General features: G+C 46.5%; 1 protein-coding gene across 1 annotated transcript in view; it reads left to right on the forward strand.

Annotated features, from left to right (window-relative positions):
* The window catches only part of mast2 (microtubule associated serine/threonine kinase 2), a 209727-nt gene that overhangs the window by 117575 nt on the left and 64205 nt on the right, over positions 1-27947 (forward strand). The window contains 2 exon segments of the mRNA XM_083940408.1: positions 3105-3136; positions 23102-23193. Of these exon segments, the coding sequence (XP_083796534.1) occupies positions 3105-3136; positions 23102-23193 (124 nt within the window).

Genomic DNA, 27947 nt, shown 5'->3' on the forward strand with positions numbered 1-27947 from the left:
GGAGTGCACGCTGAGATCAGTTCAATCAGAGTCTGTTTATCACACTGCAGCTGGGAAACGCACCCTGCAGCTCCAACAGCTTGATTAAGTGTTGCATGAGAGCAGGTGAAAGCACGGGGATGACTCGCTCACTGGCTGATGCCTCTGCTCTGCTGCAACCAGGCGTTCAGACCTGCAGGTGCACGCTTCAGGCGACGCTCCAGTCATTTCCTGTCCCTCTCAGTCTGGATAACATCTGGTTTCAGGACTAATGGAGTCGCAGGGTCCAGTCCTCAGTGACGGGAACACACACACACACACACACACACACACACACACGAACACGAACACACTTCAGACCTCACCCACTCATGGGCTCCAGCTAAACTCCATTACGTCCATTAGCCGGTGTTCACAGAGATGTGAGGAGATAGAGGGAGACTCTGCCGTCCCACGCAGGACACAGAGAGTCTGTGTGTGTGTATGTGTGTGTATGTGTGGGTGTGTGTGTGTGTGTGTGTGTGTGTGTGTGTGTGAGCACTAGATTGGTCCTCATGATAAAGGAGAGGGCAGCCTGTCTCTGGATGGACACCGCAGCCATGTTTCATTGTTTTAAACCTTTTATTCTGAAGGATCTTTGCACTTATTCCTTTATTCATCACAGTACTGTTGTTTTACCGCCTGCAGAAAGCTGCACAGGTGCAGTTCACACTCGTGTCGCAGGGTAAACCCGTACTAGAGAGACAAAAGTGATACTATTTCACGGTTTATTGGTACTGTATGAACTCAGCGTGTGTGTGTGCAGCTCCTCTCTGCTGCATCGCCGCCTGCAGCCAGAGAGGAGCTGCACACAGACAGAGACGAATACAGTTTTATTTTGACTTTTTAAGTATAAGTGTTCCACCTGCTATTTTAGTGTGTGTATATGTGTATGTGTATGTGTGTGCGTGTGCGTGCGCGTGTGTGTGTGTGTGTGTGTGTGTGTGCGTGCGTGGGTGTGTGTGTGTGTGTCTCTTCTCTCTGTTCACACTGATGGACACTGATGAAGGTGTTAATGATGTTTTTCCAAGTAAAAAAAAAAAACAGCTGTTGACCTACTTTGGGAACCTGGCAACACACGGTTTCAACATCCATGCACCTCACACACACACACACACACACACACACACACACACACACACACACACACACACACACACACACACACACACACACACACACACACACATACACACTAACTCTGATTGGTGCTATCAGCCAGATGGTGCTCTCCAGGAAGTCCTTAATGTCGGTGGTCTGTTTCCTCAAACTGCTCCGAGGCTCAGTCAGGGTAAAGGTCGTGTACTCACACTACCTGGGCCTCGGAGAATGCTTCTTGCTGCCTATACGTCATCACGCCGTAACACGTAACGTCTTTATATAAACATGTCTTTTACTGCATCGTCAGGGCTGGAAAAGCCTAAAAAGGGCTTTGGAAAAGGAGTAGAAGCCCGATGTTCACGTTCCAGTTGTATATATTTACATGATGCAGGTGTGTATGTGTGTGTGCGTGTGTGTGCGTGTGTTATTGTTGTAGCTTTAAACACTCTGCTCTGTCCCGTTGTGTCACAGTGACACCTGCTGGTCGAACACGTGTACTGACAACAAAGAGCTGCACTGATTCACACACTGACACACACACACACACACTGACACACACACACACACTGACAGAAGATAGGTTGTTTTAGATAAAAGAAATGAATGCTATTTGCAAAAAATATATAATTAACTAATACTATATATACTTTTATTTTTAAAGAAGTAATTTTACACGATTTAAGGAACGAACCTTCAAAGTTGTTACTGCACATGTGTTTTACCTGTTTCTGTGTTAAGTTCTGCAAAAATCAATAAAATATTGATTAAAAAGAAAAGAAAAGAAAATAAATGTGTTAAAAGTTAATTTAAAAAATGAGAATATTCTTAAAAAAGAATTTTAAATGTTATTTAAGAAACAAACATTGCAGCTTTTAAATGACTTCATTTTGAAAATAAACTTATTTCAACATTTATTTTAATAAGAAATAATCTCGTCCTTTAAAGTAATTTAATATAAACAGTAAAACAAAACCTGTACGGGGATAAATGAGTGATTTGTTAAATGATATATATTTATATAAAGTTCACGCGTGAGAACCTAAAGTTTGTTTTTTTGTCGACAGATGAAAAAACACTTTTCTATAAATAAGTAAAATGTGTAAATGATATAAATAAGACTTTGAAGAAAGCTCGTTTTAAATAAAGAAAATGATGCAATTTGCAGAAAAAATATAATTAAGTAATACTATGTATACTTTTATTTTTAAAGAAGTCATTTTACATGATTTAAGGAACGAACCTTCAAAGTTGTTTAAAAATAGAAAATAAATGTGTTAAACGTAAAAAGTAAAACAAATATTTTCAATGCTATTTAAGAAACAAACCTATATTAAAAAAATTACTATAATAACCTATTAAAATAAACGTATTTCAACAGTTATTTTAAAAAAATGTATTTATGTTTATTAAAAACTATTAAAGAAATAATCTCGGCCTTTAAAGAATTAAAAAAATAAAAAATAAACAGTAAAACGAAGCCTGTACGGGGATAAATGAGTGATTTCTTTAATGATTTAACAAACTTCACGCGTGAGAACCTGAAGTTTGTTTTCGACTACAGCTGAAAAAACAGTTTTCTTTAGAGAATTAAAGCTTTAACTTTAAAAACAGACTGAAATAAGAACTTAAGTAAGAAAGTAACCCTAACCCAAAAGTGTATTTACGATGCTTGGCCTTTAAATAATTTAAAAATAAGAAATAAACAGTAAAACGAAGCCTGTACAGATGATAGATGAGTGATTTCACGTGAAATTTCACATCTACAGCTGAAAAAATCCAGTTTTCTTTAGAGAATTAAAACTTAAAAAGTGAAATAAGAACTTAAAAAGTGAAAAGGACCCCTTACCAAAGTGTTCGCTCAGTGCTGAGGTGCGGATCAACAGCTCTCCATGTTGTGAAGAGACTCTGTTCGTCCGTCAGCGTCGTCACGTTTGATTCCTGATGCAAAACGATTGAACACGTCTTTTTCTTTCTGTCTCTTTCAGAAGGAGCTGAGTCTTCCCCGAAGAGGCAGTTTGTAAGTACCCAGCATGCACTCTGTCTCCTGTCCAATCACAGCCTTTGTTGTTGTTGTTGTTGTTGTGTGGAAAGGTCTGGAAGGCTCTGAGGCTGCAATGCAATGAACCACACACAGATTTCATAACTCTTAAGGTGGCACGAGCTGCAGTTCCACCTTAAAACCTTTAACGATTCAGTTTCTGCCGCTGTGCAGATTTGAGTGAGAGTGTGTGTGTGTGTGTGTGTGTGTGTGTGTGTGTGTGTGTGTGTGTGTGTGTGTGTGTGTGTGTGTGTGTGTGTGTGTGTGTGTGTGTGTGTGTGTGTGTGTGTGTGTGTGTGTGTGTGTGTGTGTGTGTGTGTGTGTCTGTGTCTGTGTGTGTGTCTGTGTGTGTGTCTGTGTGTGTGTGTGTGTCTGTGTCTGTGTGTGTGTGTGTGTGTGTGTGTGTGTGTGTGCTCATTGGTCTCAGCTGTTCATCCCGATCAAGTTAAACACAGATCTTCCAGTAAAGGGTTAAAGGACAAAGTTGAAAAGCCACTGAGTCCAGGTGTGTGTGTGTGTGTATGTGTGTGTGTGTGTGTGTGTGTGTGTGTGTGTGTGTGTGTGTGTATGTGTGTGTGTGTGTGTGTGTGTGTGTGTGTGTGTGTGTATGTGTGTGTGTGTGTGTGTGTGTGTGTGTGTGTGTGTGTGTGTGTGTGTATGTGTGTGTGTGTGTGTGTGTGTGTATGTGTGTGTGTGTGTGTGTGTGTGTGTGTGTGTGTGTGTGTGTGCCAGAACAGCTGAGCATCCCACTGTGTATAGATGCAGACCTATTTATATCCGAGAGGGACAGTGTGTGTGTGTGCGTGCGTGTGTGTGTGTGTGTGTTTGTGCGTGCGTGTGTGTGTGCGTCTGACAGTTGATTTATTATCTGTAAAAGTCGGACATGTTGGAAACAAAAGCCGGCCCTTCAGTGGAGCTTCTGAGGAGCTTTATACATGTATAAACTTTATATATATATATATATATAAAGTTTATACATGTGTCTAAGTTGGTCGTTAAGGTGTCGTCGTCGTCGTCGTCGTCACTCTGGAGTTTCTGTGTTCAGGTCAGACGAGGTGCAGGTCCGTCCTCAGCGCTGTGTCCTGCCCTCGACTGGACCTGCACCTCGCTACTGTGCCGTCCTATATACTGTACACACACACACACACACACACACACACACACACACACACACACATACATATATATATATATATATATATATATATATATATATATATATATATATATATGTATGTATATTCACTTGTTGAGGCCAGTATCCTGATCCCACTTGTAGCAATCATTTTTTGTGTTCATGTCAGAATCCGTCAGATTGACGATGCATTGTTTGGTTGTGGAGCCGCTTCTTTCAGAGCTCACTGTGTCAACTTTACTGAGACAAATCCACCTCTTGACGTCTGGTCTACTTCCTGTCCGTCCCCTATTAGTTCCCCTCTTAAATCCAGACACACACACACACACACACACACACACACACACACACACACACACACACACTTCTGCTCTTACTCCAAGCCTGACTCAAAGTTTGGAAGTTCCAGATTTCAGATTCCAAGTGAACGCAGCTTAACCGTGCGGTCAGCGGCGTCACTTACATGGCGCCGTATTCACATCCAGCCTGTGAGTGTCTCCACAGACACAGGTGTTATAATATTCAGCAAAACTCTTTGCCAGATGCTAGTTTGACTTAAAAGACAATTAAATAGATAAAAATCTTTCATCCCTTCAGAAGATTCAACAATTTAACCTCAAGGAACAACTGTTCACAAACGTCCTCCTGTGACTCCAACGACGGTCGTTAAGACTCAATAGAGAACTAACCAAGTCCAGACCTACTTCCACCAACGACTGGACCAGGACCAGGACCAGGACTAACCAAGTCCAGACCTACTTCCACCAACCACTGGACCAGGACCAAGACCAGGACCAGGCTGGGACTGGACCAGCACTAACGAAGTCCAAACCAACTTCCACCAACGACTGGACCAGGACCAGGACCAAGACCAGCACCAGCACCAGTACTAACAAAGTCCAGACCAACTTCCCACCAACGACGGTCACGCTAACAACGGTCGTTGGCACTTGGAGCACAAAGGGTTCCAGTGACATCATCGGCCTTGTGAGAGGTTAAATACCTGGATCTCCACACCAGTTAGTTGGACCAGTCCCAGCCTGGTCCTGGTCCTGGTCCTGGTCCAGTCCCAGTCTGGTCCTGGTCCTGGTCCTGGTCCTGGTCAGATGCGTACATGAACTGATGAAGCCTCTTGGATGAGAAGTGAAACGTCTTCCTGGACAAAGAACCAAGTCCAGTTGCTTTGGACTGAAACTGCTTTGAGGGTCTTCCGACAAATGCGTAACTGCAGTGCATTGTGGGTGATATCCACCTCTGGAGTGACCATCGTTGATCGCTCAGCCCTCCGAGGGTCCATCTCACTGACCTACCTTCAGTTGTTCAGATTCTTGGAGCGACACGCTGAGAGGAAACAGCAGTTTACAGTCAGAGACAAAAGAAAGCCTCAGTTACAGGATGAGGAAATGAAAGTAAATTGACTCTTTTTTGAAGAGAAAAATGAAAAAGAATGAATGAAAATGGTTTAATTCGTCTGCAGAGAACAACAGACAGAGCAACATAATGAAGGTTTCCTGTGGTAACAAGTTCTCATCATGAGGAAGTTTCCGCGGTGGTCCGCAGAGGAAATCCAGACTCACCAGCTCCCTTTAGGGTCAGAAACCGCGTCTGACCGTAGAGACGGAAAAATAACAATAATGAAAACCATGAGAGTGAGAATCTGCGCCTGTAGCTGCAGCTCTTTGAAGACAGCGAGCGGCTGATATCAGGGCAGGGCCGCGGGGTCGGATTCTGCTTTTCTCTGTGTTTGTGAGGCGTTCAGGCTCTGCAGCGAGGACTCCCACTGTGCCTCCGTACCGTGCCCAAACAGGTTTCACGGCTAAAGTCTGGTTCCTTTGACCAGTGTGAGTGCAACCGAACCACGTCTAGGAGCGGCACGCTTGCCGTCCACGGCCCGTTTGGGAGAGGTGGGCTTTTGTAAAGCACGTTTGCACGTGTACCAGCACGAGCGTGCGCACGTGTACGAGCACGAGGCCTACGGCGGCTCTGAGGTCATTTCCTGTGCGCCTGTTGGGACGTAGAAAAAAGAAGGAGGGACCATGCGCGGACATTTCAAACAATGGCGGTGAAAGGTTCACGTTGGTGTGATGCGGAGGTGGAGTGTTTACTGCAGATTTGGTCGATGAAAAGATTCAAAAACAGTCGACAAGACGCACAAAAACTCCGAGGTCTACGGAAAGATCTGGAAACAAAGCCACGTATCGCCATGACGTCATCAATGCGTGTGACGTGTTACGGCGTGATGACGTATAGGCAGCAAGAAGCATTCTCCGAGGCCCAGGTAGTGTGAGTACAAACGGGCCTGGAGGGGGGGACAAGGACCCTAAAGCACGGGGCACGGGACGGAGGCACAGTGGGAGGGCGCCCTGAATGATCCGAACTGTCCCTTTAAAGTCGTTGAAGGTAAAAGCGTGCACAGGTTGTCCTCTCCCGCTCATGATGATTAGATTTAAAGCAGAACTCTGTTTTGACTTCTTTAGACTCGTTTGGATGTTTTCCTAATTCACTTCAGCATCTTGGACTCAACCTAATGAATGAATTAGATTAAACCTTCGTCTGATGGCTGTCAATAACACACACACACACACACACACACACACACACACACACACACACACACACACACACACACACACACACACACACACACACAGGTCCAGATCGGTGTGTAATGACATCCTCGTGTCCTGCAGCTCCTACGTCAGTCTAGTAATCAGTGTGTGTGTGTGCATGTATAAGTGTGTGTGTGTGTGTGTGTGTGTGTGTGTGTGTGTGTGTGTGTGTGTGTGTGTGTGTGTGTGTGTGTGTGTGTGTGTAACCGTACCCTGGTCAGAGCCCTCTCTGATCCCGTCCATTGTTCATGAATTATCTGAGCTGCATTTAGCTCGACCGGGTTGACGGCGTCCGGGTCGGGCAGAGACGACAGCTGCAGAGGAAGAGCGACGGGTTTTAGGATGAAGAAGCAGAAGTTTCTCTGTAAGAAGAGTTTCATCTGTATCTTTAGTTTCAGCGCATCAAAGACGACTCAGAAAAACATTTCTTTACTTTTTTAGTCAGAAAAAAAACGTCTGGTCCTGAAAAAAGATCATTTTTAAAATTTAAAAGTTAAAGTGAAAAAGTCCTTTAATAATAATTACAAAATATGCTTTTTCTATATCAGTTATTTTTTTAAATGCCAAAATAGAAACTTAACTTACATTTCTTTACTTTCTTCAAGAACTGTTACTTTTAAATGAATAATTAAATTCAAGTAAAAGTAAATTAAATAATAATACGTTGTATTAAAAGATCTTTAAAATTAGTTGTTTTCATTAAAAGAGAATTAAATATATTTGGAAATAATACAATAATATAATATAATATATATATATATATATATATATATATATATATATATATATTTTTAAATGTGTTAAAAGTAATTTAAAAAATAAGCATTATTATAAAACATGGCTTTAAAATGTTTTCATTTTGAAAATAAACTTATTTCAACAGCAATTAAAAACGAATTATATAAATATATAAATATATATATATATTTATATATTCATATAATTTAGGTTGTGTTAAATATTATTTAAGAAATAATTTTGGCTTTTAAAGTTATTTAAAAAATAAACAAACACTAAAACAAAGCGTGTATAGGTAAAGTTATTTATTTATTTAATGAATTTAGAAACAAACTTCAGTCGTGAGAAGTTTGTTTTTCGTCCACGGTTTTTAATTTCTGCTGTTTTTAAGAAAATTAAAGCTCAAATAACGAAAGTGAACAGTCTCTTCATACCCTCCCTCCCTCTCTCTCTCTCTCTCTCCCTCCCTTACTCCCTCCCTCCTCCCTCTCTCCCTCTCTCTCTCCCTCCCTTACTCCCTCCCTCCTCCCTCTCTCTCTCTCTCTCTCTCCCTCCCTTACTCCCTCCCTCCTCCCTCTCTCTCTCTCCCTCTCTCTCACCCTCTTCCCTCTCTCTCACCCTCCTTCTCACCCTCTCCCTCCCTCCGTCTCTCCCTCCCTCTCACCCTCCTCTCTCCCTCCTCCCTCGGTCTCTCCGTCCCTCCGTCTCTCTCACCCTCCTCCGTCCCTCCCTCCTCCCTCCCTCCCTCCGTCTCTCTCACCCTCCTCCCTCTCACCCTCCTCCCTCCCTCCCTCCCTCCCTCCGTCTCTCCGTCCCTCCTGTGGCAGTTCGTTGAGGACTCAGTCCGTCCTCTCTCTCACCCTCCTCCCTCTCTCTCTCCCTCCCTCCCTCCCTCTCTCCGTCTCTCTCACCCTCCTCTCTCCCTCCTCCCTCCCTCTCACCCTCCTCCCTCCGTCTCACCCTCCTCCCTCCCTCCGTCTCTCCGTCCCTCCTGTGGCAGTTCGTTGAGGACTCAGTCCGTCCTCTCTCTCACCCTTCTCCCTCTCTCTCTCCCTCCCTCCCTCTCTCCCTCCTCCCTCTCCCCCTCCTCCCTCCTTCCTCCGTCTCACCCTCCTCCCTCCCTCCGTCTCTCCGTCCCTCCTGTGGCAGTTCGTTGAGGACTCAGTCCGTCCTCTCGTCTCACAGCGATCAGACACTTCAGACACTTCCAGGAACTGACAGGGATTAACCGGGCCGGCCGTACCCAGGGAAGGCACCCTGCTCCTGGGGACGTGCAGCCCGACGCGCCCCTCCTAGGATCTGGAGGGTTCCTCGCCTGGACTCAAATGTCTCCCTCGTTACTTTGTGACACGATGGAGCTACGCACAACTTGACTTTCTTGTGGATTTATCTTGTTTACTCTCAGAGGAAGAAGATCTTAATGACGTGTGTTTGTGTTTTGAGACGGTGTGTGTGTGTGTGTGTGTGTTAGGTTGTGACTCAGCAAGTCCGTGCTTGCTGCTGAAGGAACACTCTACCCCAGATACCTCACATAGCTGTGTGTGTGTGTCTGTGTGCAGATAAGAGCAGGTGCTGACGTAACACACACACACACACACACACACACACACACACACACACACACACGGGTCAGCCCTTTACATATATATAAGAGTTGCTTGGACTCATGGAGGACTAACAGTGGGACGCTTGTCAGACGCGGCAGTATGTGTCTGACCGAGCGGATCAGCTGATGCAGGCCGGTGGATTATTAAAGATTACACATGAGCCTTTTGTCCCGGGACGCACGATGAAGAGGAGGAAGGAGAGAGCAGGAGCCCCACACCTCCACCTCCAGTAAGAGTGTGTGTGTGTGTGTGTGTGTGTGTGTGTGTGTGTGTGTGTGTGTGTGTGAGATTCATATCAAAACAACCAGTTAAACGTCTCTTTTTACTTCATTTGTGGGGAAGGAAGAGATGAGATTTAACGATACCAAGTGAGTCTGTAGTGAAGACAATATCCAGCAGGGGGAGATTCCACTTAAAGCTGCATTCTCTCTAATGTCCAGCAGGAGGAGACTCCACTTAAAGCTGCATTCTCTCTAATGTCCAGCAGGAGGAGACTCCACTTAAAGCTGCATTCTCTCTAATGTCCAGCAGGAGGAGACTCCACTTAAAGCTGCATTCTCTCTAATGTCCAGCAGGAGGAGACTCCACTTAAAGCTGCATTCTCTCTAATGTCCAGCAGGAGGAGACTCCACTTAAAGCTGCATTCTCTCTAATGTCCAGCAGGAGGAGACTCCACTTAAAGCTGCATTCTCTCTAATGTCCAGCAGGAGGAGACTCCACTTAAAGCTGCATTCTCTCTAATGTCCAGCAGGGGGAGACTCCACTTAAAGCTGCATTCTCTCTAATGTCCAGCAGGAGGAGACTCCACTTAAAGCTGCATTCTCTCTAATGTCCAGCAGGAGGAGACTCCACTTAAAGCTGCATTCTCTCTAATGTCCAGCAGGGGGAGACTCCACTTAAAGCTGCATTCTCTCTAATGTCCAGCAGGGGGAGACTCCACTTAAAGCTGCATTCTCTCTAATGTCCAGCAGGAGGAGACTCCACTTAAAACTGCATTCTCTCTAATGTCCAGCAGGGGGAGACTCCACTTAAAGCTGCATTCTCTCTAATGTCCAGCAGGGGGAGACTCCACTTAAAGCTGCATTCTCTCTAATGTCCAGCAGGAGGAGACTCCACTTAAAACTGCATTCTCTCTAATGTCCAGCAGGGGGAGACTCCACTTAAAGCTGCATTCTCTCTAATGTCCAGCAGGAGGAGACTCCACTTAAAGCTGCATTCTCTCTAATGTCCAGCAGGAGGAGACTCCACTTAAAGCTGCATTCTCTCTAATGTCCAGCAGGAGGAGACTCCACTTAAAGCTGCATTCTCTCTAATGTCCAGCAGGAGGAGACTCCACTTAAAGCTGCATTCTCTCTAATGTCCAGCAGGAGAAGACTCCACTTAAAGCTGCATTCTCTCTAATGTCCAGCAGGAGGAGATTCCACTTAAAGCTGCATTCTCTCTAATGTCCAGCAGGAGGAGACTCCACTTAAAGCTGCGTTCTCTCTAATGTCCAGCAGGGTGAGACTCCACTTAAAGCTGCATTCTCTCTAATGTCCAGCAGGAGGAGACTCCACTTAAAGCTGCATTCTCTCTAATGTCCAGCAGGAGGAGACTCCACTTAAAGCTGCATTCTCTCTAATGTCCAGCAGGGGGAGACTCCACTTAAAGCTGCATTCTCTCTAATGTCCAGCAGGGGGAGACTCCACTTAAAGCTGCATTCTCTCTAATGTCCAGCAGGGGGAGACTCCACTTTTATGCTGCGTTCTCTAGTTTTAAGTCTTCTTCAGTACTGAATGATGTTCATTTAGTTAATTATCGTCCCATTTAGAGTCAAACAGACCAGGAAGTTGGGGGCGGGGCTACACGGCCACCTGTCAATCAGGATAGAGGTTTAATCGTGTGTATCCACGGCAACTGTGGACATTAAAACAGACCAGGTTAACTTGTTTTTGGTGTTGTCTGAGCGGTTGTTTAAGTAATTAAATGTTTGTAGTTTTGCACAGAATGGATCAAAAAGTATGAACGTAACTAATTAACTAACATCATTTCTGTGTTGTGTGCAAATCAACTATGAAATGCATGTAATTCACTTAAATCTTGTTGTGTCATCTTCAGATTATCGACCAAACACTGATTGAAATTCACTGATTTTCCGTATTTAAGTTTCTTTAATTAGCTGTGAAGTTAAAATCCCCGTCTACACAAACGTCACTTCCTGCTGAATGTAATAAAAGTAATAAGTGTATGAGAGAGGGAGGAAGAGAGTGAATGCTCGTGTTGTCTGTGCAGCCACGTCGCTAACACCAGACACACGGGTGCACGCTGACATCGCACACATGCGTGCGTAACGCCGTACATGCATAGTGTACATTCGTCCTGAGTCAGTAGAACGGAAAAGCAGGAGGAGACAGAAACATGAGAAGGCGTCAGAGTGAGGAAGCAGCAGGAAGGGAAGTGCTTCATCAGAGCGCCGGCTGGTTTCATGCCTCTGTCCCCCCCCCTGAGCTGTGAGGGTCACACGTACACCCAGCAGCATTATTATTGTGACCGTTATTTAGTTAATGCTGTTCAACCACAGATTTAGAAAATACAAGAATAGAAGTGGATTGTAAAGTAGTTCATAGTTAGATTAACTGAATCTCTGCAGAAGGTGCTCAGTCATAACCACGGTAACACAACGTGACATACAGGAAATAGATGCAAAACGCTCACAAAACGATTCAAAACGACTACAATTAGATGCTTAACAGTCACAAAAGTTACAAAACAGTCACCTAAAGATGCAAAACGGTCACAAAAGATGCAAAAGGATTAAAAAAAGATTCAAAACTGTCACAAAAAGATACAAAATGATTTTAAAAAGATGCAAAAGAATTAAAAAAAGATTCAAAAAAGTCACAAAAAGATGCAAAACAGTCACAAAAAGATGCAAAAGGATTAAAAAAAGATGCAAAACGACTTAAATTAGATGCAAAACAGTCACAAAAATATTCTCAACGACTAGAATTAAATGGAAAACAGTCAAAATAGATGCAAAACAGTCACAAAAAGATGCAAAATGACTCAAATTTGATGCAAAATAGTGACAAACAGATGCAATCTGCACCGGTTCCATAAGTCCCCACTCGTGCGTTCAGACCCTCTGTGTGTTTGAATAGAAAGCCTTCTGTTGGTCTGAGAGTCCGATCAGAAACAAACTCTTTAATAATCCCTGATATTCCCTCTTCCAATGATCACGACTGCAGAATCCTCTGTTGTTGTTGATGTTTACACCGGCTGCCTCTGCTGTTGCCGTGGTTACGGGACATCACATGTTGGGGACTTGTTCAGCTCCTCTCAGGAGTTCGTTCATGTCATTTCTTCCCAGGTTTTAACCACGGCCGTCTGAGCTCCTGGACATAAAAACGCTGTATTTTGATTAAAATAGCGTCTTCTCGCTCTATTTTCTGCTGAATTTTCACCATTAAAACTAAAACCGCCCCCGACGTTTAGTCCGGCCACAGCAGCTTTGCCGCCGGTTGCCGACGCAGACTCAAGAAGAACACCACTCCGGCTGCAGTGGTGTGAACATCTGGACTCTGATCTCGTTTCTTAATTAATGACGTTCACAAACGTTCTTCCTGTGACGTCATCCCTGAACGACCGGACCCGTCTAATGTCTGGGGCAGCCGTTTGTCCGTTGGGTGCCAGACGGCTCCACTTTAGTCTTTACTTCATTATCAGAGTGTCTTTCATTTCTGTGTCCGTGCACCACAGATGGCCCTACGTTATGCCTGAGGGGGGGGGGGGGGGGGGGGGGGGGGGGCACTGCGTACGCTCCAGTGTGTGTGTAGCCCTTGACTCCCCCGGCAGGTGGTCCCACCCGTTCAGGCCCACCACCATACGGCGCTCATGCCCTGCAGAGTTGTGCCAACTGCCATCTGAACTGTGCAGAGCCGCGGGGCGGGCTTTCTGAACTGAGGACAGATATGAAATGGGGTGAGAGAGGGGGGGGGGGGCATGCAGCAAAGGGCGACAGGTCAGAGCCAAACCCGCGGCCGCTGCCTCGAGGACCTTCAGCCTTTAACCGCTGTGCCACTGTGCCCCTGTGCCCCTGGCCGCCCCTGAACTTGTAGTTTTGACTTTGTGAAGTGACATCTGTTGACAGTTAGAGTCTTATTGGACGGATGGACTTCATTTTGTCTCAGTTTGAAATAAGGCTGCACCCTTAATCACAATTTTATCAAAATTACGATATGGACGACAGCGCATCATATCCAGCAGGTCTCATCTCCAGCCTCTGATCCTGGATCAGGTCTCGGGGGCAGCAGCTCCAGCAGGGGACCCCAAACTTCCCTTTCCCGGGCCACATTAACCAGCTCTAACTGGGGGATCCTGAGGCGTTCCCAGGCCAGTGTGGAGATCTAATCTCTCCACCTGGTCCTGGGTCTTCCCCGAGGCCTCCTCCCAGCTGGACGTGCCTGGAACACCTCCCTAGGGAGGCGCCCAGGGTTCATCCTTACCAGATGATCCTGAACCACCTCAACTGGCTCCTTTCAACGCAAAGGTTGACTCTGGAGAATGAGCCGAACGCCGCCCTCTAGTGTCTCAAGATCGCAGTCGCAACAACGAGTCTTTCGTTGTGATCCATCAGCTAGCTGCTACAGACAAACCTGGCAACCAGCAACGCCCAACGCTATTGGCTGCTTCCACGGAAACAGAACGGGACAGAAAGTCATTGTCAAACCCGTTAATTTCTTTAAAATATTAATTCAGACTAAATATAAAGCAATACTTTCATTCTGTACCCCTCAAAACGCCCCGTGAATATCTTTTGACGAAAAACTGTGAAAGTAAATTACTTTTTAAGGTGCAGGAAAAGTTTTCTCACACACACACACGCACGCACACACACACACACACACACACACACACACACACACACACACACACACACACACACACACACAGGTTAAGCCGTCCTCCTGACCCCTCCCTCTCTCCTCACCCTTGCTCTCTTCCTCCCCTCTTCATCCTTTCTTCTTCTTCTTCCTCTTCCCCTCCCTCCCTCCCTCCCTCTGTTGGCAGAATCTGGTCTCCGGCTCAGCTGCGTTGCCACGGCAACAGCAGCCTTCTCCAGCACCTGCTGTCCCCCACTTCCTTTCATCCCTCCGTCCCTCAGCCCCCCGTCGTCACCCTCTCCCCCCTGTCCTCCTCCGCCTCCTCCCCCTCCCTCTGCTCCTCCGACGGCCCTCTGTCGGCCCCCGTGCACCAGCGAGGAAACCCCTTCCTCTGGAGGTAAGAGGTGTGCCATGCCCCCCTCCTGTAACACACCTGGCTGTGTGTGTGTGTGTGTGTGTGTGTGTGTAGTGTGTGTGTGTGTGTGTGTTCCCCTTCCTGACCTTCTGGGGTTGTTGTGCGTTGAGAGGAAGCCCCACTAACGAGCACGAGAGAGAAAACACACATTTGCAGACATGACATTATCGTCTCCTGGATGCACTCGAGGAAAAGTGTGTTTTGTAGTTTTGCCCTTTAAACGTGTGTTTTATAACGTTTCTCGTTACCGAGGGAACCAGGAACAGGAAGTCCCTTTGGCTCAGTCTCTCTGTTACTCAATCAATTAGCCTCAAATTGACTTAAAGGCTCAGTCGGCAGGAGAAACGGTGATTGTTGAGTCCACACAGGTCTCATCTCCTCAGCTCGGACCCAAGTTCCTCCCATCGGACGAGCGCGGGAATCTGATGCACCAGCCGCATGACTCTGGCTACGGTTAGCAGGAGGCTAACAGGTTAGCAACGTCCAACAATGCGTTCTGGGTAGCCGGTGTGACCGGACTGTTTCCATGGTGAATCAGCCGACACCACCTGACCCCATCACAGCGACTGGAGCTGTTAGAGGAAAAGATACGAAACCACCACAAAAAGATGCAAAATGACTATAAATATCGCGATGCGTGGCTTTGTTTCCAGATCTTTCCGTAGACCTCGGAGTTTTTGTGCGTCTTGTCGACTGTTTTTGAATCTTTTCATCGACCAAATCTGCAGTAAACACTCCACCTCCGCATCACACCAACGTGAACCTTTCGCCGCCATTGTTTGAAATGTCCGCGCATGGTCCCTCCTTCTTTTTTCTACGTCCCAACAGGCGCACAGGAAATGACCTCAGAACCGCCGTAGGCCTCGTGCTCGTACACGTGCGCACGCTCGTGCTCGTACACGTGCAAACGTGCTTTACTAAAGCCCACCTCTCCCAAACGGGCCGTGGACGGCAAGCGTGCCGCTCCTAGACGTGGTACGGTTGCACTCACACTGGTCAAAGGAACCAGACTTTAGCCGTGAAACCTGTTGTGGCCCGGTGCGGAAGGAAAGTGTGAGTGCGCCCTTAAGTTACTTTAGATCTAAATGCTGAGTGAAGTTTCTAGAAGAAATAGAGAATTAAATAACAGACATTGATGAAAAGTCATAGAACAATCTGCTTATTGTCTAATGCACCCAAAGATATTAAAGGAAAAGACGCCAAAGTGTCAATAATGGGATGAATATAAGTATAAATACTCCTATTAACCACGGTCTAAACGCAGGTACGCGTCCTGTGACAGTGACGGGCGTGAAACACCGCACAGCTGCATTCATTTCACCGATGCATCCGCAAACATCTGCAGGTTCAAACATCGGAAAACTGGAGTTTCTCTGGGAGGAGAGAGAGAGGAGAGGAGAGAGGAGAAAGAGAGAGGGAGGGAGGAGAGATAGAGGGAGGGAGGGAGAGAGAAGAGGGAGGGAGGAGAGATAGAGGAGAGGAGAAAGAGGGAGGAGAGGAGAGAGAGGGGAGAGGAGAAAGAGAGAGGGAGGAGAGAGAGTAGAGGAGAGAGAGAGAGAGGGAGGAGAGGAGAGAGAGAGAGGAGAGGGAGAGAGAGGGAGGAGAGAGGAAGAGAGAGAGGGATGAGAGAGAGAGGGAGGAGAGAGAGAGAGAGGAGAGGGGGAGAGAGGGATTAGAGAGAGAGAGAGAGAGGGATGAGAGAGAGAGGGAGGAGAGAGAGAGAGAGGAGAGGAGAGAGAGGGATGAGAGGACGCAGCAGCAGCTCTCACACAAACACACACACGCTCGCTCTCGACCGGTGTGACAGGTGGAAGCCGGCGCCCGTCTGCTGAAGCGTGTCCTCTGCTCTGCTCGGTCGGTCACAGTGGGAGCCATGGTGGCGTGTCGGCGTTAGCGGCATTAGCGGCGTTAGCGTCGTTAGCATGTCTGACTCCTTCTGGACGGTGCTCTCCAATTTCTCACTGCCTGAGAGAAGCATGCTGCGGCGCTCCAAGAGGTACACGCTCTCTGTCTGTGAGAGGGTTTCTCTCCATCTCTGGTAGCCTGCGCCTCTCCTCTCCTCCTCCTCCTCCTCCTCCTCCTCCTCTCCTCCTCTTCCTCCTCCTCCTCCTCTTCCTCTTCCTCCTCCTCTCTTCCTCTCCTCCTTCTCTCCTCCTCTTCTCCTCCTCCTCTTCCTCCTCTTCTCCTCCTCCTCCTCTTCTCCTCCTCCTCCTCTTCCTCTTCTCCTCCTCCTCCTCTTCCTCTTCCTCCTCCTCCTCTTCTCCTCCTCCTCCTCTTCCTCTTCTCCTCCTCCTCCTCTTCCTCTTCCTCCTCCTCCTCTTCTCCTCCTCCTCTTCCTCCTCTTCTCCTCCTCCTCTCCTCCTCTTCCTCTCCTCCTCCTCTTCCTCTCCTCCTCTTCCTCTCCTCCTCCTCTTCCTCTCCTCCTCCTCTCCTCCCTCTTTGCAGGAGTTGTTTAACATGGTCGACAGACTGGATTTGTCCGTTTGATGTGTGCGTGCTTGCGTGTGTGTGTGTGTGTGTGTGTATGTGTGCGCCTGCGTGCGCGTGTGTGTGTGTGTGTATGTGTGTTTGCTTGCGTGTGCGTGCGTGCCTGCGTGTGTGTGTGCGCCTGCGTGCGCGTGTGTCTGCTTGTGTGTGTGCGTGAATGTGTGTTTGCCTGCGTGTGCGTGCGTGCCTGCGTGTGTGTGTGTGCGCCTGCGTGCGCGTGTGTCTGCTTGTGTGTGTGCGTGAATGTGTATTTGCCTGCATGTGTGTGTGTGTGTGTGTCTGCGTGTGTGTGTGTGTGTGTGTGTGTGCCTGCGTGCGTGTGCGTCCCAACATGCGTGTGTTTGCGTGCGTGTCTGCGTGTGTGTGCGTGTGTGTGTACGTGCGCGTGTGTGTGTGTGTGTGTTGCATTCCAGAGCTGCCGTGTTTTCCTGTTTTTTTTGTTAATGAAACGCTCTCTGTTTACGATTTGACACGTTTTTGATGCAAGTCCAGGTGTGTGCACACGGCCGTGATGTCGTCATGTCTTCTTCTTCTTCTTCTCCTCCTCCTCCTCCTCCTCCTCCTTCGTTCCCTCAGCTGACCTCCAGTCTTCCCCTCTCTCGTCTTCGTCAGTTTAGTCAGACGCGGTTTCTCCGGCGGCAGGAAGCAGAAGCCGAGACGTGGCTGTACTTATCAGTTTGAAGACAGTCATTTTCTTCCTCCTCCCTGTAAATAACAGGGGGGAGCTGCCTGCCACACACACACACACACGCAGACACACACACATATACACACACACACACACAGACACACACACACACACACACACTTCTCTGCTCCTTGTCACCCGCCTCCTGTTGTGTGTGTTTTTGAAAAGAGAACGAGGCTGTGAAGTGACTCCTGCATAGCAACAGTTTTGTGTGTGTGTGTGTGTGTGTGTGTGTGTGTGTGTGTGTGTGTGTGTGTGTGTGTGTGTGTGTGTGTGTGTGTGTGTGTGTGTGTGTGTGTGTGTGTGTGTGTGTGTGTGTGTGTGTGTGTGTGTGTGTGTGTGTGTGTGTGTGTGTGTGTGTGTGTGTGTGTGTGTGTGTGTGTTAACCCCGTAGCTACTGACGCTAACTCACAGCTGAGCAAGAGTGAATATAAAGAGGTCACACACACACACGGTCAAACACTCACACACGGTCACACACTCCGCTGTGTGCTGTCACATTGATTTCCTGCGGTGACTGTAACCCTCAGACCAAAGTTATTGAGTGGACTTTGGGAAATGAGTTCAGCTGTAGATCTTATCCACACACACACTCGTGTTTGTGTGTGTGTGTGTGTGTGTGTGTGTGTGTGTGTGTGTGTGTGTGTGTGTTTGCTCATCTCTAGTTTCCACTATCTCCCCCGTCGGCTCTGTCACACCAGCGTGTGTCTTATGAGTTTTACAGCTGCAGAGTTATTACATTCAGAGGTTATGCGCTCATGTCGAGGGTAAACACACACACACACACACACACACACACACACACACACACGTACAAACCCTCAAACGCACCTGCCAGCTCTTCTTCTTTACTGAATATAAATGTTGCAAAGCTCAAATTTTGTGGTGGTTTAGCATCTATTTTTAGTCATTTTGCACGTCTTCGTGCTCATTTTGCATCCCTTTTTTTGTCTCTGTGGTCATTCTTGGTTATTTTATGTACACTTGGTACATCTGTAAAAGGGTCCATATCAAACCTGGCAACCTCACAGTGATGACAAACCCTCAGGAAGCTGCAGAGTCACTTCACCTACCAATGACACGTCCTGACGTTTGTGTTCATGCACGGGTGAATCAGTAAGACGCACCGTATCTGAAAACACGTATACCCCAGAATGTTGAACTAGTCCTTTAAATGTGCGGCAGCTCAGAGGGCGGCTCCGTGCTCCTGCAGCGACGACAGTAATGAAGGCATACGGATTTCTACAGCGAGACGCAATTTCAACACAACTTCTGCTTCAGCCGCAGAAAGTAATGAAAGTGAGTCACTGTTCTGTTTACCTGACAGGCTGCCGCCGCTTTGATGGTGACGAGAGGCACTCCAAAGCCCACTGCACACACACACAGACACACACGCACGCTCACACACACACACACAGAAATGGTGCCTTTAGTCACTTGTGCATAATGGAAACATGTTTCCCAGCAGGGATCCAAAAAGCCTGCAGGAGAATAAAGAGCGAGAGAAGCACAGGCTGTCAGAGTGAAGCTGCTGCTGCTGCTGTTTGATCCAATCAGGAAGCTCCGTCCGCGTCAGTTCTCTGAGTGTCCACTAGGGGCAGGTTTCATAACAGAGCAGTTTCTCATTGAGCCCCATGTTAAACAGGCCGTTTACACAGCATCATTAAACCTGTTTAAGGACAAAAGAACATTCTAGTCTGTGTGTTTAGATCAGATCTCCATGACAACACTGAGGGGGAGGGGCTAGTTTTTATTTGATCGGAGGTTAAAGTTTATGAATAATTAGGGGCGTGGCCTCTTGAGTGACAGCTAGCCTCTGGCCCTCACTTCTCCTCGGAGGTAAACGTCAGCCAGACGGACGTACGCCCCTCCATGAAGTAACGTTTCTTTGACTCTTGTCTAAATGGATCTTTGTGTGTGTGTGTGTGTGTGTGTTTTGTTGTGTCGACATATTCCTGTAAACTCAACCCAGGAACGAAAGCTTTAGGTGTTCAGACAAAGTGCAGATTTCTGTCACTCTGTGAAATGAAGGAATTCCCTGAACACACATCACTGAATATCCAACCTGACAGCTCAGCCCTAATGCAGGTGTGTGTGTGTGTGTGTGCGAATACCACATGCTGCGCTCAAACTGCTGATGCTACACATCACAACAGATGGCAAGACACACACACTCACGCACACACACTCACGCACACACACACACAGCATGCCATATCTACATCACATGCAGCGATCATTAGCCAGTTGGACTCATGAGTTGGACCCCTGATGTTCACCTTCACCTAAACCTTATTCTGGTGCCAATTCGTACAAACGCTGAAACTGAAGCAGAGTCGTCGCGCTGATCACCGACCGCAGCGAAGAGTTTCAGCCCTAATCTTCTTCATGTGTCCCGTGATCATGGCGGCAGGTTCAGTCTTTCAGAAACACTTCACTTCACAACAACATAATTACAGGCGGCAGATGTGACGGGCCAATTAACACACACACACACACACACACACACACACACATCCATGCTGTTAATGTGCAGACACCTGCCGGCTCTGCAGCATTCACTTTCATCTCATCTTCAGACTCTTATCCTGGATCAGGTCTCGGGGGCAGCAGCTTTAGCAGGGGACCCCAAACTTCCCTTTCCCGGGCCACATTAACCAGCTCTAACTGGGGGATCCTGAGGCGTTCCCAGGCCAGTGTGGAGATCTAATCTCTCCACCTGGTCCTGGGTCTTCCCCGAGGCCTCCTCCCAGCTTTGGGTTAGGGTGATAGTTTACATCAAAAATGGAAATTCTGCAGATTTACAGCATATTTTGGAGTTGTTGAAGTCATTTTATTGTGAAGGACAGGAAGTCTGATCCTGGATCCTGGATGCACTGGGACGCATCATCAGGGTTGTTTCCTGGGGTCGTAGGGTGTTTCGGGTCTTGCAACAGACACCCTTGCCCAGGCGACCCTGCCGGGGGTGATCCAGTCCCAGTAGCGGCCCGCGGATCAGCCCTCTTAATCCACACCCACCTTGTGGATTGAACGGCCCTCGTCTTGGCCGCCCCTGTGATGCCCAGTCGACCGAATACTTTGCAGAGCGAGCGTCCTGCGAAGCCTCTGCAGCAGACTTCTACCGGCCCATAGACTAGAGTCCTCCAGCCCCTGCCCCTGCACACCTCCACCAGTTCCTGGTTCTTCTCTCGCTTCCTATCGTTGGCTTCCTCAATCCGCTCTTCCCGGGGCATGGTTAGCTCCAGCATGATCAGTTGTTTGGAGACCTCAGATGGTCTGGTCGGAGGGATGGTCGGTGCAGTGTGTGGTGTTTGATGTTAATGTAAACGACCGCCAGCTCCCAGTGTTCACAGCAAGGAGACATAAAGGGGTGTCTGAGTAGGGCCGAGGGTACTCAGGACGCTAAATTAGGCCGTTAAGAGGATATATGTGAGGAACACGAGAGGACCCAGAGAAGATCCCTGAGGAACGCCTTCAGAAACAGTCGCTGGCTCGGTTCTTAGTTTGATGTTTGATGTTTGACCGCGTGCTTAGTGTGTTTGTGGACATCACAGCCTCCTCTCTCTCCATCTGTCATTTCCTCTGGAGCGTAACGAGCCTCGCCTCCAGTCATTACGGCGACCTCCGCTCCGAGCTTCAGAGCAAACAACAAAGTGTGACAAACCTTTGTGAGCTCTACGTACGGTCGTGTCGGAGCTGATCAGTGTGAGGCGCCGCCGCTTCATCTCCTCCTCTTCCCTCCTGTCTGGGGACGCCGGCGTGTCACAGTTTCAGAGAAGATTGCTTTTTTCTTTCCTTCTGCGAGCATATTTTGTGCATCACACACACACCCACACACACACACTGATATACATATACACAACAACTATCACACACAGTCATCGGAGCCCAGAGGGGCGCTGGAGTCGAACCGTCTTCACTGCAGGATCAACCTCATAATGACTGTTCAGCCATTAGCGCTGGAGCCTGGGTCGACTGAAGAGGAGGTTCAGATTAATGACAAACACAAAAAGATGTTTCTATTTCGCTCTTTTTTCCATTTCAACAGACAGTACCACTGCCCCTATGGCCGGATAATGAGCCAATGAGGCCCTGGGCACGGACCTGTAAAAGGCCCCCCCACTCTGTCTACGAAGGAACAAGACACTCAAATTCAAAGAGTCAATTTTTAGTCATTTTGCATCTTTTTGTGGTGGTTTTGCATCTATTTTTAGTCATTTTGCATCTTTTTGTGGTGGTTTTGCATCTATTTTTAGTCATTTTGCATGTTTTTGTGGTGGTTTTGCATCTATTTTTAGTCATTTTGCATCTTTTTGTGGTGGTTTTGCATCTATTTTTAGTCATTTTGCATGTTTTTGTGGTGGTTTTGCATCTATTTTTAGTCATTTTGCATCTATTTGTTATTGTTTTGCATCTATTTTTAGTCATTTTGCATCTTTTTGTGGTGGTTTTGCATCTATTTTTAGTCATTTTGCATCTTTTTGTGGTGGTTTTGCATCTATTTTTAGTCATTTTGCATCTTTTTGTGGTGGTTTTGCATCTGTTTTTAGTCATTTTGCATCTTTTTGTGGTGGGTTTGCATCTATTTTTAGTCATTTTGCATCTTTTTGTGGTGGTTTTGCATCTATTTTTAGACACTGTACAGCTCTGTAATAGTTTTTGTTTCGCTCTGTGGTCATTTTACATCTATTGTAAATCATTTTATGCGTCTTTGTCGTAATTTCTGGTTTCTATGTGGTCGTTTTGTGTCTATTTTCAGTCATTTAACATCTCTTCTTGTCTCTCTGCGGTCATTTTTGCTCGTTTTGTGTAAACTTGTGGTCATTTAGCAGCTCTCTGAGATCATTTAGTGTATTTTAGCAACATTTCATCAGTTCCCCTGAAATTACAGTCGACCCGTTCAGTAATCCTTCCATAACTACCTCCACTTCACGTGCTGAAGGAGTTCGTTACGTTCCATAAGTTTGTTTTTTGGTCTGAAAAACACAGAAAATGTAAATAAAGGAAAAACCTTACACATGTTGTCCTTGTGTGACGGTGGGCTGTGTGTTGCATGATTGCACCTCTGATGATCTGATGTCTTTGTGCGTCCTCGCTGTCAGCGTGTGAGCGTCTCTCGTATAAAAGCTGAGTGGACGCCTGCTGTCACTGACGCAGTCTTGAAACTGGTACACACCGCTGACGTTTGCATTCAGGCGAGTGTGTGAGGGGAAAGTGTGTGTTTCCTAACGTGCGTCTGACTGGTCACGTCACACTAAAGACGTCTGAAGATGGCGGTGACGTCAGTGCCTGGAAATCTGTGCGCGGTTCATTGCAAAGCTGCTCGTTTCACATGTTACGCAGACGATTCACTGGTTTTTAGAAAGGAAATAAAAACGTGTGTTTGTGTGTTTTTGTCCTCAGCTGTCGGACGAGCAACAGGAAGAGTCTGATCGTGACGTCCAGCACGTCGCCCACGCTGCCACGGCCGCACTCACCGCTGCATGGACACACAGGTAACACGCAATTTTCACCATCTTTGTCTGGGTTTTCAAAATAAAAGTTTAGCTTTAGTTTCAGTAACAGGTGACTTCCTCCCTTAGTATGGAGGACTGAACCTGCCAAAATAAAAGCATAAATAAATAAATGACTCTATAAATAAATTAATATGCCAGAAATAATTTTAAAAATAAATGTAGGTATTAATTCATTGATATTTGATGTTTATTTTTAAACTAGCTTCTTTATTTAGTCGCCTTTGTGTTAATTACATATTATTTAATTTCAGTTTTATTTATTTATTCATTTATTTGCATGTTTTTTTAAAAGTCTTTTTTATTTTTTATTTGTTTCTATTTTACTTTTAATTTATATTTATTTAATAATTTTAAATGTATTTATTTCTGTATTTTTACATGTTAAGTAAATAAATAAGCAAATGAATAAAAAGGTAAATAAATAAAGATGCTAATTCAAATATCAATAACTTTACTTTACACGTTCTTTAAGCGCTTTCCTCTTCGCCGTGTTCAGGCGTCTTTTACTGGCGCAGTTTCCCCGGTGGCAGACAGAACGGCAAAGTGAAAGTGACGCTTAGGGCGCCCTCCCACTGTTCCTCCGTCCCGTGCCCCGTGCTTTAGGGTCCTTGTCCCCCCCCTCCTCGCCCGTTTGTACTCACACTACCTGGTTATTTAACCCTAAAGGAAACGCGCCTAAAGTTGTGACATCATGACGGTACAGGAAGTCCTGGCGGTTCGTTTAAAGATAACGGGATAACGTGTGAGTGTTTTGACAGCACCCCCACCGGCTTCATATTAAAAACAGACGTGGGACTCTCACAGGACGTGCACTAAACGTGTCAGTGCGCTCAGATAAATCTGTGATACACCGCAAATCACCCGGGCTACGCCGGCGCATCAATGTGGCTCCAGCAGCAACGTAAACATCAATATGTTCTGTCCACACACTCCTATAAGTCATCCTGAGAAGAGTTTAACGTCCTTCTTCATTTACAGTACGTAACAGCCGGGTGAGGGATGTGTTGGAGGAAGTGGAGGGGTCAGAGGTCGCAACACCGCACGCTCTCAAGATTTATCAACCAATTAAAGTCATTTTTAAAGATGTGTGTGTGTGTGTGTGTGCGCTCCGAGGCGTGTGAGGCGTGTGAGGCGGCAGCTCACGGCGCGTCGGCCTGCGCATTAATCATGCAATCAAATATCTGGCTGCGCTGCGCTCAGTGTGAAGTCAGAGAGGTGCGCCGGAGCGTGTGACGGTAAACAACAGGACGCCGTGGACACCACGACCTCACCTGCTGTTACAACACACACACACTTCAGCCGAGGAGGAACAAAAGAAACAGGTGACGCTGCTGCACAACAGTTATTAATCAGTGCCACAAAGAAGAGAATGATGAGTAAACCACTGGAGCTCAGATCGGTTTCACGGCTAAAGTCTGGTTCCTTTGACCAGTGTGAGTGCAACCGTACCACGTCTAGGAGCGGCACGCTTGCCGTCCACGGCCCGTTTGGGAGAGGTGGGCTTTAGTAAAGCACGTTTGCACGTGTACGAGCACGAGCGTGCGCACGTGTACGAGCACGAGGCCTACGGCGGTTCTGAGGTCATTTCCTGTGCGCCTGTTGGGACGTAGAAAAAAGAAGGAGGGACCATGCGCGGACATTTCAAACAATGGCGGTGAAAGGTTCACGTTGGTGTGATGCGGAGGTGGAGTGTTTACTGCAGATTTGGTCGATGAAAAGATTCAAAAACAGTCGACAAGACGCACAAAAACTCCGAGGTCTACGGAAAGATCTGGAAACAAAGCCACGCATCGCCATGACGTCATCAATGCGTGTGACGTGTTACGGCGTGATGACGTATAGGCAGCAAGAAGCATTCTCCGAGGCCCAGGTAGTGTGAGTACAAACGGGCCTGGAGGGGGGGACAAGGACCCTAAAGCACGGGGCACGGGACGGAGGCACAGTGGGAGGGCGCCCTTATTCTACGTCACCTGGCTGCAGCCTCGCTCGCCCTGGCTCACGATTACCTGTGTTACTGGGTTTTGTCCTCGTTCTTGATGTTTTCTGGACTAAATATCAAACCGACGACTCGACAGTTGCCGCCTGAGCGAGGATGAGAGTCGGAGCGTCAGTGTGGTGCCGTGGGTTTGAGTTCTTGGGGTCACATCGCGGTGCGGCATCCATAATCCTCCATCCTCCTTTGGCTTCATTCTTCCGTCTCTTCCTCGTCTTATTTTCCTCCTTCCTGCCATCAGGCTGCGGTGGCTGCTGTGTTGCCATGGAAACACTGCCACCGGTCTTGCCTCACAGTCCTGCAGAGGAAGTAAACACCGCTAATTAAACACCACGCGTCCCCGTTGCTTCAGTGCTCCGTCGCTGCAGTGAAACACTGCTGTTTGATTCAGGATGAAACGTTTGATGCTTTAAAGTGTTAAAGTTTGATATTTAGGGCGTCTGATATCATCTGTTTTGTGAAAATAGACCTTTTTTTGTGGCTTGTTTTAACGTTTGAACTCTGCGGAGGTCGTCAGACGGCTGCTTTCATCAACACATACCTTCATTAAAGAATATTTAACATTTCTGCGCGTTATTAAAGTTATTACTCTGAAGAAAAGGTAAAAAAATGAAAGGAAAAGCTGAATAAACGTCACAGTTAGGATGCGTTTATTCCTGAAAATTAAGAATAAATCAAAAATAAAACACTTGTTTAGGATGAAACGTTTGTGTAAAAGCTTAAAATGTGTTTCATCTTTATGCGAAGTTTTATATTAAATTTGTGAAAAAATAGCCTCATTTCTATTGATTTTGAGTCCATTTTTAGTTCATTTTCATACATTTTAGTCATTTATTTTTCTATTTTTAGTCATTTTGCCTCAATTTTTGGTAATTGTGCATAAACTTTTAGTGATTTTTCATCTTTTTAAGACATTTTTCATCAATTTTTATTAACTTGTGTCAATTTCTAATGATTTTGCATCCATTTTTAATCATTTTGCATCACCTTTTAGTGATTTTGCATCTATTTTTAGTCATTTTTCATCCAATTTTAGTAATCTTTTTACATTTGTTTGTCATGTTTGATCACTATTTAGTAATTTGTGTCAATTTCTAATGATTTTGCATCTATTTTTAGTCATTTTGCATCTATTTTTAGTGATTTTTTTACATTTGTTTTCATTTTTGATCAATTTTTAGTCATTTTAATCTAAATTTAGTCATTTTTTACGTATTTTTTGTCATTTTTTGATCCACTTTAGTCATCTGCATCCACTTTTAATCATTTTGTATCTTTTTTAGTCATTGTTCGTCATTTTTTCATCCATTTCTAATCATTTGCACCTGAACTGTTCCTGACAGTAACACATGAGTATAAGGTGGTAACAGTGGAGGTAAACCCAGATTGGGAGTGGACGTATCAGAGGTGTACGGAACATTCTCCATGTTTGGAGGAAGCCGTGACAAAGGGAAAGGAGCAGCCACACAGTCAGGATGAAACCACAGTCAGCTCTGTCAGCCTGCCGCACTGATCAGACTGATGACGTGGGCGTCTGCGTCCTCCTTTACAAACGTCTACGCTTACAAACAAGACGCCAGGCAAAAGAGACGTGTGTTTAAATCTAACACAGAGGTGTGGATGAAGCTTGAGGAGTGTTGGGGACGCAGTAAATAGTTTAATAATATCACCCCGAAGCATTTCCTCCATTATAGGTTTTATGGAAAAAATCCAGATACAGTATGGTCAAACACACACGCTGATACGGATCCGCAGGCCGATATGACGCCTCCAGAGAAACCTCCCTCCAGTCTGATCCAAGGGCGTCTCACTGATGTCGGGTACTTTTCCTAATTAATATGCACCACAGGAGGCTTTAAACCTTCCCCTCCGGTCCCACAGACCTTCATTATACATAAATGATTGCTTTCTTTCCCCTCTCCCCCTCAATCTCTGGCTCCTGAATCTCATCTCAGTTATAATCACACAGCCGTTTAGCGCTGATCAAATGAGTTCTCAATATCCAGAGGGGGGGGCTGATGATGAGGACCGAGGGGGGCTGGTGATGAGGACCGATCCTCTACAGAAACGACTTTTATTAAATGTTGAAAGTCTGTCTGAATTTTATCCTCAAAGCATTTTCAGTTTAAAGCAACTGGACTTGGTTATTTGTCCAGGAAGACGTTTCACCTCTCATCCAAGAGGCTTCATCAGTTCATGTACGCATCTGACCAGGCTGGGACTGGACCAGGACCAGGACCAGGACCAGGCTGGGACTGGTCCAACTAAGGGTGCACTCCCACTGTGCGTCCGTCCCGTGCCCCGTGCTTTAGGGTCCTTGTCCCCCCCCTCCAGGCCCGTTTGTACTCACACTACCTGGGCCTCGGAGAATGCTTCTTGCTGCCTATACGTCATCACGCCGTAACACGTCACACGCATTGATGACGTCATGGCGATGCGTGGCTTTGTTTCCAGATCTTTCCGTAGACCTCAGTTTTTGTGCGTCTTGTCGACTGTTTTTGAATCTTTTCATCGACCAAATCTGCAGTAAACACTCCACCTCCGCATCACACCAACTTGAACCTTTCACCGCCATTGTTTGAAATGTCGTAGGCCTTGTGCTCGTACACGTGCGCACACTCGTGCTCGTACATGTGCAAACGTGCTTTACTAAAGCCCACCTCTCCCAAACAGGCCGTGGACGGCAAGCGTGCCGCTCCTAGGCGCGGTACGGTTGCACTCACACTGGTCAAAGGAACCA

Source organism: Echiichthys vipera (assembly GCF_963691815.1).
Source record: "Echiichthys vipera genome assembly, chromosome: 3".
In the NCBI taxonomy this organism is placed as follows: domain Eukaryota; kingdom Metazoa; phylum Chordata; class Actinopteri; order Perciformes; family Trachinidae; genus Echiichthys; species Echiichthys vipera.